The sequence below is a fragment of the Mytilus trossulus genome, chromosome 12 (genome assembly GCF_036588685.1).
Source record: "Mytilus trossulus isolate FHL-02 chromosome 12, PNRI_Mtr1.1.1.hap1, whole genome shotgun sequence".
In the NCBI taxonomy this organism is placed as follows: Eukaryota; Metazoa; Mollusca; class Bivalvia; order Mytilida; family Mytilidae; genus Mytilus; species Mytilus trossulus.
In genome coordinates, this window is record NC_086384.1 from 51,285,388 (window position 1) to 51,300,104 (window position 14,717).

Consider the following 14,717-nt stretch of genomic DNA (forward strand, 5'->3'; position numbering starts at 1 on the left):
AAGTATACAATATATATATCTTTTTTCTTTATTATGCCCCACCTACGATAGTAGAGGGGCATTATGTTTTCTGGTCTGTGCCTCTGTTCGTCCGTTCGCTTCAGGTTAAAGTTTTTGGTCAAGGTAGTTTTTGAAGAAGTTGAACTCCAATCAACTTGAAACTTATTACACATGTTCCCCATGATATGATCTTTCTAATTTTAATGCCAAATTATAGTTTTGACCCCAATTTCATGGTCCACCGAACATAGAAAATTATAGTGCGACGTTCAGGTTAAAGTTTTTGGTCAAGGTAGTTTTTGATGAAGTTAAAGTTACATCAACTTGAAACTTAGTACACATGTTCCCTAAGATATGATCTTTCTAATTTTAATGCCAAATTAAAGAAATGACCCCAATTTAATGGTCCACTGAACATGTAAAATGATAGTGCAAGTGGGGCATCCGTGTACTATGGACACATTCTTGTTTTGAAATATGCTTTACAAGGTTTGATTAACATGTTTTTAAATAGAAGGTTTTTTAGGAGCTATATATCAAAGTCAAATTCTAAAGCAATGTGTTTGTAATGGAAAATTTCATTGGATGTTTACATATATTTTGAAGGGTCTACCAGTCCGTAACTTAGGAAAAGCCACCATTTTGAATTCTTAATTCACATGCTTTGTTTCAAAATATAAAAAATAAAAATAATGAAGACTTGAGTTTACGTTATTTGGTTCAATGTTTATAAATAAATACATTTATCTTTGAATGTATTTTTAAAGCATGTTTTCTAATTAATTGTGTTTTGCAGTTACATCATTGAAGATTTGTCCAGTAAAGACATGTATGCAATAACTGCAAATCTGAGTCTGTGTTTTGAAACAACCATTTGTATTGTTGAGAGGACGGTAGCAGACGGCACAATGTTCCCTAAAGGTGTATGTGATCTAACCAAAGATTATAATATTCCAGGCAAGTTTTATATTCTAGGCTTCTATATATATATCCTGAAGATATTTTTTTAAACACAGCAAATTTATAAGGAGTTTCAAGCTTAGGTATGGTAGAATAACATAATTTTAAATTGGAAATTTACAGACAAAATGTGTCAGTAAAATATGCCAGTACCTAACAGTGTAAGAAGCAGGGGCTTGGATCTATTGAAAAAACTTTATTAAATATGATATTTCTCTCTTGCAGACTTTTCCTTGATAGCTTGGGCATCAGAGAATGAACTTCCATTGCCATTACCTAACTATGGTATAGTACAATTGTTAAAAGAGACCAATATGGCTACTTACATGAAAGATGTGCAGTGTGATAGGTCAGGATTTACAAGTGCTGATGGATGGATTAATGGTAAGTTACTTAATAAACCATATATGTTTTAGCTTACTTATAAAGTCCCTTTGTTTTTATGCTCCACCTACAATAGGAAGAGAGCTTAATATGTTCTGTTCTGTGTGTCTGTTCATCTGTTTATCCATTCTGTCCTGATTCAGGTTAAATTTTTTAGTCAAGATCATTTTTTGAAGTCCAATTAACTTGAAACTTAGTACACATGTTCCCTATGATATAACCTTTCTAATTTTCATTCCAAATTAACCTCAATTTTAGGGTCTGCTGAACATAGAAAATGATAGTGCAAGTGGGGCATCTGTGTACTATGGACACATTCTTGTTTCCAATTGCCAATAAGGCTAAATATTTAAAATAATTATAGAATTTTGTAACAATGTTGAACAAAAGAGGAATCTTGATTATTTTACATGTATTTTGTTTGAATAGATAGTTTATTTGAAATTCTCATCCATAGAAAGTTTTAATTTATATATTCAGATTGTACCCTGACAACTTCAAACATACCAGTTCTGGACACCAATACAAGCTGTCATCTGCTGTCTCAGTGTACCAGTGCCACCTGTTGTTTAACTGTAGGAACTATTAATAGAACTGTTAGTATTGACCTTGAACTTGATCCCTGTGACCAGTCAATGTCTATCAGGATTGAGAACTATGTCCATAACACCAGTCTGTATGGTTTTGGATTTGGTAAGGACAAATATTATTTTTTTGTTTACCCCCTGGATAGAAAACAGTAATCTTATAAATGAAACAGAATTTACTTATGACCTTCTGCTGTTGTCTGCTCTATGTTAGGGTTGTTGTCTTTTTGGCACATTCCCCATTTCCAGTCTCAATTTTATTTTTATTGTGCATCTTTAACTGAAAATTTCTTAATTTTTAAACCAAATTCAGGTTCACACTAGCAATTTAGGCTTTTGCTGGTTTAATATTTTTTCCATGTTAACCATACAAGCATTGAATTTTAATGTGCGTATTGTTATGTGTTTACTTTTCTACATTGGTTAGAGGTATAGGGGGAGGGTTGAGATCTCACTAACATGTTTAACCCCGCCGCATTTTGCGCCTGTCCCAAGTCAGGAGCCTCTGGCCTTTGTTAGTCTTGTATTATTTTAATTTTAGTTTCTTGTGTACAATTTGGAAATTAGTATGGCGTTCATTATCACTGAACTAGTATATATTTGTTTAGGGGCCAGCTGAAGGACGTCTCCGGGTGCGGGAATTTCTCGCTACATTGAAGACCTGTTGGTGACCTTCTGCTGTTGTTTGTTTTTTATTTGGTCGGGTTGTTGTCTCTTTGACACATTCCCCATTTCCATTCTCAATTTTATTGAAGACCGTACTTTGACGTATAATGGTTTTTCTTTTACAAATTGAAACTTGGATGGAGAGTTGCCTCATTGGCACGTACTCATACCACATCTTCTTATATCTATATAAATATCCAAAAACAAAAACTTTTTTCATTGTTTATCAAATGTTTTACTTTTATTAATTTTTCTTTTCAGGTAGTTTACAGAAATTTTATTTGGAGAATATCTTGAGAGTAGAGTAAGTGCTTGTTAAAATCCAACTAAAAACAACATGTTTTTTTAGTTTATATAACATTGATGTGTTTTTTAAAAGACCTACCATGAATGCTGAACATTGTCAAACAAGCATGACCTTAATTTCCAAGAGAGGCTTAGTTAATCATTTTTGCATTCAATGAATCATTTTATTATACAAAATTTACTTGGTAAATAGGTAATTTGGGAATATGACCTAGAAAATATATCAGTTTCTGCTTTGAGCCAAACCCGCCTAAATGTTAGACATTAGTGTCTTGTTGATATGAATGCATATGTTAGTGTTTGTTTACTTTTTAGATATGTTTTGTATGACCTAGAAAGTGACCATCAGTACCTTGTTGATATGAATGTTAGTGTTTGTTTTGAGTCTGCAGGACCATGTGAACTGACCAGTACAATGTTTCATAAAACTTTCCTTCCCAAGATGCCTTGCCAATGGCAGACAGACTTTATTCAAAAAGGTATTAGAATATTGTGGATAATATTATAGCAATCTTGAAAAGTGAATCAGAACTTCTTTTTTTTCTATTGGAATTAAGTTTATGCAACATCCACCTTTTAATGTTGTTACTTAAACCACGGTAAATCTGCCTTTAGGCAACTTGAAAAATTTCATGCAATATCTACCCTATACCTTTGAAGAAAAAATATAGCAATTTCCATGTGGAAAAAAATAAATGTATATGAGCAAAATGATAAGTGCAGTAACTTAGACACCCACAATTTAGGGTATTCTTAAAAATTTCTGAAAAAAGAAACTAGATAGATATAATAAATTTTAAAAGCATTAATAACTTACCAGCATCAGTATTATGAATGAAATCTTTTATCTTTTAGATTTCTCTTTGGCTGCATGGAGAATAGAGAATGATATAGGACCCACAGCCTTACTGTACCCTGTAGATATTGCCAGACTGATAAAAGAGCTAGGCTTAGGAGATTACCTCATGGACTCACCCTGTTCTAGACTCAATGGATCATATGTACCACACTCTAGTAGATGGAATGATCGTAAGTTTTTAAAAGATTTTATATTTAGACATATGACTGAAAAACATTAACAAAATTCAAAATTATAATTCTTTGCTGCAAACAAAATATAAAGTAGGATTGGTTACTGTAAATTCAGAAATTATTGCGTGCATTTATTTTTGTGATTTATTTATTTTAGACTAGTACTTAAATGCAATTTTAATTTTTAGGAATTTTAGAAAAGTCGTGTTTAATTCATATAAAATATTTCAAAATGCAAGTTTAAACTATTGGATTTAAAACTCCATCGCGTTTTTGGCAATAATAAAAACCTCGCATTAATTTCTGAAATGATAGTAGTTTATTTAATTTGTATCAGCTTTGAGTCATGAATTTTTTGTCACAAATTTTTAAATTTTATGCTTAAGCCATGACACAGAAATTGTGTTAAGATAACAATACCAATATAGTCAGGTAATATAGTAATTCTCTAGTGCAAAACAAGATGAACACAAATCAAAAACACACAAGGAGAAACAAGAAGTATACAAAACAAAACACATTTGGAAGAACAAAATGAACAGACCAAAGTCACACAAGGAGGAAAAAGATGAACACATGAAAAGGAAAACAGGTGAACACAAAACAAAAACACACAAGGAGGAACAAAACAAAAACACACAAAGAGGAACAAAACGAAAACACATGAAGAGGATCAAGATGAACACAAAACAAAAACATAAGCAGGAACAAGATGAACCCAAAACAAAAACACATAAGCTGGAACAAGATGAACCCAAAACAAAAACACATAAGCTGGAACAAGATGAACCCAAAACAAAAACACATAAGCTGGAACAAGATGAACACAAAACAAAAACACATAAGCTGGAACAAGATGAACACAAAACAAAAACACATAAGCTGGAACAAGATGAACACAAATCAAAAACATAAAGAAGGAAAAATGTGAACACAAAAGGAAAACACATGAGGACGAAATAAATAAACACAAAACAAAAACACATGAAGAGGAAAAAGATGAACACAAAACAAAAACACATGAAGAGGAAAAAGATGAACGCAAAACAAAAACACATGAAGAGGAAAAAGATGAACACAAAACTAAAACACATGAAGAGGAAAAAGATGAACACAAAACAAAAATACATGAAGAGGAAAAAGATGAACACAAAACAAAAGCACATGAAGAGGAAAAAGATGAACACAAAACTAAAATACATGAAGAGGAAAAAGATGAACACAAAACTAAAACACATGAAGAGGAAAAATATAAACACAAAGCAAAAACACATGAAGAGGAAAAATATAAACACAAAGTAAAAACACATGCAAAATAAGATGAACACAAATCAAAAACACACAAGGAGAAACAAGATGTGTACAAAACAAAACACATTTGGAAGAACAAAATGAACAGACCAAAGTCACACAAGTAGGAAAAAGATGAACACATGAAAAGGAAAACAGGTGAACACAAAACAAAAACACACAAGGAGGAACAAAACAAAAACACACAAAGAGGAACAAAACGAAAACACATGAAGAGGATCAAGATGAACACAAAACAAAAACATAAGCAGGAACAAGATGAACACAAAACAAAAACACATAAGCTGGAACAAGATGAACACAAAACAAAAACACATAAGCTGGAACAAGATGAACACAAAACAAAAACATAAAGAAGGAAAAATGTGAACACAAAAGGAAAACACATGAGGACGAAATAAATGAACACAAAACAAAAACACATGAAGAGGAAAAAGATGAACACAAAACAAAAACACATGAAGAGGAAAAAGATGAACACAAAACAAAAACACATGAAGAGGGAAAAGATGAAGGCAAAACAAAAACACATGAAGAGGAAAAAGATGAACACAAAACTAAAACACATGAAGAGGAAAAAGATGAACACAAAACAAAAATACATGAAGAGGAAAAAGATGAACACAAAACAAAAGCACATGAAGAGGAAAAAGATGAACACAAAACTAAAATACATGAAGAGGAAAAAGATGAACACAAAACTAAAACACATGAAGAGGAAAAATATAAACACAAAGCAAAAACACATGAAGAGGAAAAATATAAACACAAAGTAAAAACACATCCAAAATAAGATGAACACAAATCAAAAACACACAAGGAGAAACAAGATGTATACAAAACAAAACACATTTGGAAGAACAAAATGAACAGACCAAAGTCACACAAGGAGGAAAAAGATGAACACATGAAAAGGAAAACAGGTGAACACAAAACAAAAACACACAAGGAGGAACAAAACAAAAACACACAAAGAGGAACAAAACGAGAACACATGAAGAGGATCAAGATGAACAAAAAACAAAAACATAAGCAGGAACAAGATGAACACAAAACAAAAACACATAAGCTGGAACAAGATGAACACAAAACAAAAACACATAAGCTGGAACAAGATGAACACAAAACAAAAACATAAAGAAGGAAAAATGTGAACACAAAAGGAAAACACATGAGGACGAAATAAATGAACACAAAACAAAAACACATGAAGAGGAAAAAGATGAACACAAAACAAAAACACATGAAGAGGAAAAAGATGAACACAAAACAAAAGCACATGAAGAGGAAAAAGATGTACACAAAACTAAAACACATGAAGAGGTAAAAGATGAACACAAAACAAAAATACATGAAGAGGAAAAAGATGAACACAAAACAAAAGCACATGAAGAGGAAAAAGATGAACACAAAACTAAAACACATGAAGAGGAAAAAGATGAACACAAACTAAAACACATGAAGAGGAAAAATATAAACACAAAGCAAAAACACATGAAGAGGAAAAATATAAACACAAAAGTAAAAACACATGAAGAGGAAAAATTTAACACAAAGCAAAAGCACATGAAGAGGAAAAATATAAACACAAAGCAAAAACACATGAAGAGGAAAAATATAAACACCAAGTAAAAACACATGAAGAGGAAAAATATAAACACAAAGCAAAAACACATGAAGAGGAAAAATATAAACACAAAGCAAAAACACATGAAGAGGAAAAATATAAACACTTTACAACAAAATTTACTGAAGATTATTTTGAATGTTATTTGTTACAGGATGTGGAAAGGTTGTAAACAAGCCAGTCCTACCTACTAACACCCATTGTTATATACCAGAAACCTGTACCTCCTTCAAATGTTGTCAGGACATAGATGTTATCAGTTCTACATTCGAAAGCTCTATTGAACTTGATCCATGTAATTTCCTGCTGAGGATTAGAATTGAGAAGTTGACGTTCGATGTGACTTTCTTTGATTTTGCTTGGGGTAAGTTATTAAATAGTTCAGTTAACCAAGATCCATACAATTCTGCCCAAATTTCCCAGCTCTAATTGAACTTGATCCATGTAATTTTCAGCTGAAAAATAGAATCGAGAGGTTGAAGTTTGATGTGACATTCTTTAGTTTTGCCTGTGGTAAGTTATAAGGGCAGGCAATTCTATGATTACAACCTGAGGCAAGAAAGAACCAATTAAGTTCAGGTAACCAAAATCAAAGCAATTCTGTCAAAATATATAAGATTCTAGCAAGTCTTTAGCTTTTAGCTCAGAAAGCCATAAATCAGATATGAATTTATCAGTTTAAACAATATTCCTAACAAATATGAGTTTTACCAGAATTACCAGTCGAGGGAAATCCTTGACTTATCTCATTTATACAATTTTTTTACATAAATAAGGCCGTTAGTTTTCTCATTTGAATTGATTTACATTGTCTTATCAGGGTCTTTTATATAGCTGACTATGTGGTATGGGCTTTGCTCATTGTTGAAGGCTTTGGTGACCTATAGTTGTTAAAGTTTGTGTCATTTTGGTCTCTTGTGGAAAGTTGTCTCATTGGCAATCATACCACATCTTCTTTTTTTATATTGTTGAATTAATAATGAAAAAAACATGTTATATAAATTTAATGCATCCAAAGTGCTTTTGTGGATTTATCTTCATCAGGGATGCTCAAAGCTAAATATTTCAAAGCCAATGATTTTTATAAAGAAATAAAACAGTTGAAGAGCTGTATGACCAAGATTAACCTAAAAATATAGCCAAACTTTGCCTGAGTGTATTTGAACTGTATTGTCTTATATTTTAAGAAACTTACTTCTCCATGTTCACACATATAAATAGTCTGATATTTTTTTAATTTATTAATATTTGCCTTTTTTGTAGGAGTAAACCAGTATTTTGACCTCTATGGAGTTCTGTTGGTGTCGTAAGTTTATTACTTTTGTTTTGTGCTTTTGTCTTCAATAATTTTCCAAAAGAGAACACTTGAAACTTTTTATAATCTAGATGATAATGAAGAAAAATATTGATAACACTATATATGTGAATGCTTTAAAGATGTATGTTTTTCTGATGTGCATGTACTATTTTGTGTCATTGATGGATACCCCATATTCTTTGTTTCTCTATTTTTAGATTCAACATTGACAATCTCTATGAAGATAGAAAGTATCTTGTGAATGTTAACTTGACCTTGACCTTTGAAGCAGGTGGACCTGAGACATCACATCATGTGATCTTCAAAAATACATTGTTTCCAAAACAGAGCTGTGATTGGAGCTCAGACTTCCATATATCAAGTAAGTTATAAAGTTGCTGTGTGTATATAATAAAAGTTCCAATAAAAAGTCATGTGATTTTATTTTTAATAGCATTTTTTTATTGTTTATTAATTATTGTTTCATTGACACATTTGCTGTGAATTGAAGAAAAAATATTTTATGTTCTTGATTCTCAAATTGAGACTTATCTTATTGCTCCGATTGCAACAAAAATTTATGTATAGATACAATATGTTATTCCAAATTAGTTCCTGGTCTCAAATTTGAAGTAAAAAATGATAATTTGTGTTATAATCATGAATTGACATTTTAAGGTGTTTTTTTTTTAATGGAAATATAGTATGAATAAAGTTGTTTGCAACAATTTCCCAGACAACCAAATAAAGAAAACAGATTGATGGATTATTGATTGCTTAGGATCCTGTCAGGCTTACAGGTTAAAAAAGTTGGAATAAGGAATTCAAATCATCAATAAATAAAAAAGATGGTATTTTTAGGCCTGTGCTAAATCAGAAGCCTCTGAACTTTGTTTTGAAGTTTAGAGTGTTGTTTATTTTCATTACAGATTTCTCGTATGATAAATGGGCCACAGACAGGGGACACAACCCAGATGAGTCGCTGCCTTCAGACCTTCTGGCTAAGTTATTAGAGGAGACAAATTTACAGGGATATCTCAAGGAACCACAGTGTCAATTGTCTACTAACTGGACTAAAGGTCAGATACATGCTAATTTTATTGTTCATTTAATTTTATACTGTCAACCAACTAAAAAAAAATTTCATAGACAATTAATTTTGACTTAAGTCCTTTCTAGCCCATTTTGCAGCAATTTTTGAAATCAATTTGATGTAGTTACTAAATAAAGATTCAAGTTTTACATGTTTACACAATTTATATTAACGTTATTTAGTGAGAGAACATCATCTTTATAGCAGAATGTAAAGTTAAAGGACTTAATATTTACTTACTTCTTTTCCTTCTTCCAAATTGCAACTGCTAATAAATGATAGTTAAAAATAAATACCTGTTAATTTCAGATTGTGCCATGAATATGACCCTTCCAACGTTGTCATCTGACGTCAGTTGTCATGTGACCAGTCTATGTACTGGGATACAGTGCTGTGTAGATAATGAGCTGCTAAACAGAACATTAGATTTCAGTATTCTACTGGACCCATGTGAAAAGAGACTCAGTATCAGTATAGAACAGACACGTTATAACACAACATTCAGTAATATTAATTGGGGTAAGCAAAATATACAAATAGAGAATAGTTTTTCCTATGTAGTATTTTACATGTCTGCCAAAGCATTCAAATCCATTCCCTTAATGTTCTACTTCCCTTATGAAAAAAACCGCTTGTTTTAACCGCTTGTTTTAACCGCTTGTTTTAGACTAAGTGTTTTCTTAAGTTGATTTTAACAGACAGAAATCTAGTTTATTTAATATATGTTCAAAAATACATAGGAAGTATTTCATAACAATTTAATGTCCCCACCACCTTTTATGTACCCCCTCCACACCCAATTTCAGACTTTTTAATGCCTTTCAACAGAGCTGAATTTAAATATGAGAGCACTATTATAGGTTACAGATGAAGAACATGTTTCGTTCCTATAAGCTTATATTTGCTGGCTTAGCATTTTGAAATTTTGTGAAAATAATTTTTTTTTTTTTTTTTTCTAAATGCCATTTGATATATTGAGATTTAGATATTGTTTGCCAAGGGGGCTTTGCATGTCTTCAGGCTCTTCTAGTTTTCCACAATTTCTGTGGTAATTTAAAACAGAATTGCCTTGACTGTTAGCAATATGGAGCAGTTTGTATTTGAACAAACTTATATTGTTATCACTATTCTTTTGTAGGTGTAAACCAGTATTTTAATTTGCAAGGAATGATACGGATTGAGTAAGTAAAACTTGTATTCTGGCACAGAAAAAGAATTCACAAGAAAATTTGATAAAGATAAGATTTAGACAAATATTCTTTTCTTTATGTAGCAATGTAAAAGAAAATGGTCTCTATTTAAAATGTAATCAAATCAGTTATAGAGATGTAATATTTTCAGCCATGATTAATACCTGGAAAATTGAAACTTTAAGAGTGAGATATGCCATTAGACTCCTACCTTTGATCTTTTTTGGTAACTTATAATGAGACAGAAATCTGAGATCAATTAAATTTTAAAATAAAAGACTATGGATTCCTTTATTTTTGGAGGTACCAATTTTCATGGATTTAGGAAATCTTGCATCTTCGTGGATATTTGATACATGGTTTTGTCATAGACTACATACAAACCAATTACCTTTTGTACTACCTTGAACACTTAGAATCATGGTTCACTTGTACCAACAAAATCTTCGAAAATTGGTATACAACAAATAATGATGAATCAACAGTAACAATAATAGGCTATTGAATATTGAAGACAGTATTATATATGTACCTTGTCAATGAATTTATTTTCAGATACAACATTGATGACTTGTATTCTGAGAGATTTTTCCTGGTAAATGCCAGAGTCTTGTTCTGTTATGAAGCCTCCCAGGCTTGTAGTGTTGCCTACACTATACTGAACAATACTATGCTACCTAAAGTCAATTGTAGCTGGAATGATGGCTTTCTTCAGTCTGGTTAGTATTACTGTAAAGAATAGTTTTAGTATGAACTTAGTTTTTGGATAATTTGTTGTAGATATTTTAATTAAAATAAAGTCCACATAAATATTTAACTGTTCATCTTTAGGAATGATGGTAGATTTTATTGCTTAATATAAGACCAAACACATATACCTTCTAAACACATCCAGATTGACATGGGACAGTATACTGTGGATTATTTGTTATTTGTTGAATACCAATTTTGTGGTTTCTATGGTACGGGTAAACCATGAATTCAAATATTCAACAAATAAGATATGTTCAATAGGTTTTGTATGCAGAGATTGAAAAAAAACACACATCAAGTATCCATGCTTTTGTTAGTTTTAGCAATCCATGAAAATTGATCCTAACTAAAATAAATGAATACATATTAGATGAATCTGACAGACATACAAATGGCGTGGATAAGCTCCATGATTAATATAACATTCAGAACTTCTAGATTACATGTAACACTAGCTCTATGTTGGTGAATCTAGGGACAGCAAAAGAATTGCCAAACATCCAATATTTAGTTTTAACTTTGACTGAGATTAAGTGTCTAAAAATGTAAAGATGCACACTGTTTGTGAATGACAAGAAATTTTAATAATTAGGTGTAATTCAAGCATTGAGGTAAATAGATTCACACATTTCTTAATTTATAGTATTTTTGGTATATATGCTCTTTTTTGTTTCTTTCAGGGTTTTCATTGTCAAACTGGTATACAGAGCATGACCAAACAACAGGGGACAAGTTAGATGATTGGGCCATATCAGTATTTCTGGATGACCTAGGGTTATCTCCCTTCTTAGATACTTCAGCCTGCAATGTTGATCCTAGTTTTGTTTATGTTAACAATGACAGTTGGACAAATGGTATATAAGACTGATAATAAAATCACATTTTCATGCACAGATTGCTGTAAATTTTTAAATAGCACAAAGTGTAAAATATTTTTATTAGTTTGTAGGATCTTTATGATTCCCTCTTGTTAAATTATTTTTTGTTGTAACTGGATTTCTGTAAAATTTCATTATCAATTGAAAAGTTTTCTACCTCATACTTTTCTAGCAACTTTCAAAAATCTGCATTAATTTTCAAAATCTGTATACTGCAAAACTCATTTTGACTAATTTTACAACTATGCACACAATTCTCTTATTGTTTGCCTGTTTAATTTTCTACACTCGTTCATAAATAAGTATATTCTAAGATATGAACATGAACTCAAGAATCTACTTATTGACATTGCAAGAACATAATTTATAAGAATACAAAAAGAACATAATTTACTAGAAAACAAAAAGAACATAATTTACAAGAAAACAAAAACTATTAGAACTTTTCTTTATTTTAGAATGCATAAAGAGTGTGAACCTCCCAAGTATCACCACGACAACAGACCGTACCAGATGTCTGATGAGAACTTCCTGTACGGCAGTGGACTGTTGTACAGACGTAGACTTCATACCAAAGTCCTTCAAGACTTACCTACACATAGACCCTTGTAAACAGGAACTTGTCATAGGGATAGAGAAATACATGAGGAATATATCCTTGTCTACTTACAGATGGGGTAAGTCTATAACAATCTGAACTACATATAGACCCTTGTAGACAGGAACTAGTTGTAGGGATAGAAAAATACATTAGGAATATATCCCTGTCTACTTACAAATGGGGTAAGTCTATAACCACTAGAGCTGTTCCATTAAAACATGCATGGTACCCAGGGCTTAATGGAATAACCATCTATAGAGGCAAATTCAAATTTCACTGTTCATTTCCCCTGTACAAAAACCGGGTCCTTTGTATGTTTTTATGGAACATGCTGAAAACATGCTTGATGAAGAGCATGTACTGGATCTTATATGGGTAGAGATATTATAATTTTGATCATTTTAAAAGTTCAAACCCCATCGATTTTTGCTAGGATATTTAATGAACTGTTCTAAGGTTAGAAGTTCTTTTATCACGATGTTTACTGTTCATAGTGATGCCTTTTGACGCCACCCCCTTTACTCCATAATGACGCCTTTTGACGCCTGTGTAGTAACTCAGTTGAAACTCTTTGACTACAAAGTGTCTGCAATAGACTAATTAAAATTGTATCCAAAATGAAAAGGAATATCATAGAAATATCCAAATTTGATTTATTTGATGAAAAATTTGTTTTTCGTTATGCATTAATACTTTAAAGTATATTTTTAGCATTTAATTGAAAAATCCTTAAGCGATTCAAGTATGCAAAAAAAAAATCAATGGATGAAAGGGTTTCAAATACAGTATGATGTTGCCATAGTGGTGATTAATTCTTGTTGTTGTATTTTAGCATTTATTTTGTATTCTTGATTGGTAAGACTACTACATTGAAAATTGGAAAATATTATATTTTATATTTGTTTACTTCAGGAACTATGGCACAGTTTAAATTGAATGGGTTCATAGTAATGGAGTGAGTAAAATTTTGAATTTATAGTAATAGATTGCAGGCCTGTAGCCAGGAATTTCCAAAGGGGGGGGGGGGGGTATTTGGACTCATGAACTCGACTTTAACAGTCACAATTTGAACAGAACGTTGACTTTAACAGTGCTTATTTGGTTTCAAGGCCCTGGCTACATGTTTGAATTGCTATACTTTAAAAATGTCTAGAGAGATTTGTTTGAATTTGTATCTATTCATTCAAACAAAAATTTTTTACATGATCTGATGCATTTACCGTATTTTAATCACTGTGATTTTTAGCTCACCTGGCCCAAAGGGCCAAGTGAGCTTTTCTGATCGTCGTCGTCCGTCGTTGTTAACTTTACAAAAATCTTCTCCTCTGAAACTACTGGGCCATATTACACCAAACTTGGCCACAATCATCATTGGGGTATCTTGTTTAAAAATGTGTGGTGTGACCCGACGAACCAACCAAGATGGCCGCCATGGCTAAAAATAGAACATAGGGGTAAAATGCAGTTTTTGGCTTATAACTCAAGAACCAAAGCATTTAGAGCAAATCTGACATGAGGTTAAATTATTTATCAGGTCAAGATCTATCTGCCCTGAAATTTTCAGATGAATCGGACAACCCGTTGTTGGGTTGCTGCCCCTGAATCGGTAATTTTAGGGAATTTTTGCTATTTTGGTTATTATCTTGATTATTCTTATAGATAGAGATAAACTGTAAACAGCAATAATGTTAAGCAAAGTAAGATTTACAAATAAGTAAAATGATCTAAATGGTCAGTTGACCCCTTTAGGAGTTATTGCCCTTTATACATTGTTATAGTAAATTTTTAACAATTTTAATAAATTTTTGTAAATTTTTGTGAATTTTTAGAAAATACTTTCCACTGTAATTATTTGGCCAAGATAATTGTAGCAACAAGAATGTTCAGTAAATAAAAATCTAAAAACACGTCACCATCACCAAAATACATTTTTGTCATAAATTTATCTGTGTCCATTGTTTAATATGTACATATACCAAGGACCTCTAGTTGTAATTCAATATTACTTCCCAATTATATCCTTTTTTTAAAA

At 31.5% G+C, this 14,717-nt stretch overlaps 2 protein-coding genes across 2 annotated transcripts in view; both read left to right on the forward strand.

The window, feature by feature from the left end:
- Window positions 1–1,222: 1,222 nt before the first annotated feature.
- Window positions 1,223–11,177, forward strand: LOC134692559 (uncharacterized). Its single transcript, XM_063553017.1, has 12 exons — window positions 1,223–1,344; window positions 1,825–2,037; window positions 2,859–2,901; window positions 3,219–3,382; window positions 3,759–3,932; window positions 7,028–7,237; window positions 8,137–8,179; window positions 8,389–8,552; window positions 9,100–9,249; window positions 9,573–9,782; window positions 10,402–10,444; window positions 11,009–11,177. The coding sequence occupies exons 1-12, from the start codon at window positions 1,275–1,277 to the stop codon at window positions 11,175–11,177; spliced, it is 1,653 nt and encodes a 550-aa protein (XP_063409087.1). The 5' UTR covers window positions 1,223–1,274.
- A 2,425-nt stretch (window positions 11,178–13,602) lies between these two features.
- Window positions 13,603–14,717, forward strand: part of LOC134692561 (uncharacterized) — a 108,630-nt gene continuing 107,515 nt past the window's right edge. Inside the window, exon 1 of the mRNA XM_063553018.1 lies at window positions 13,603–13,640. Coding sequence (XP_063409088.1) covers window positions 13,603–13,640 — 38 coding nt within the window. The remainder of the gene's footprint in view (window positions 13,641–14,717) is intronic.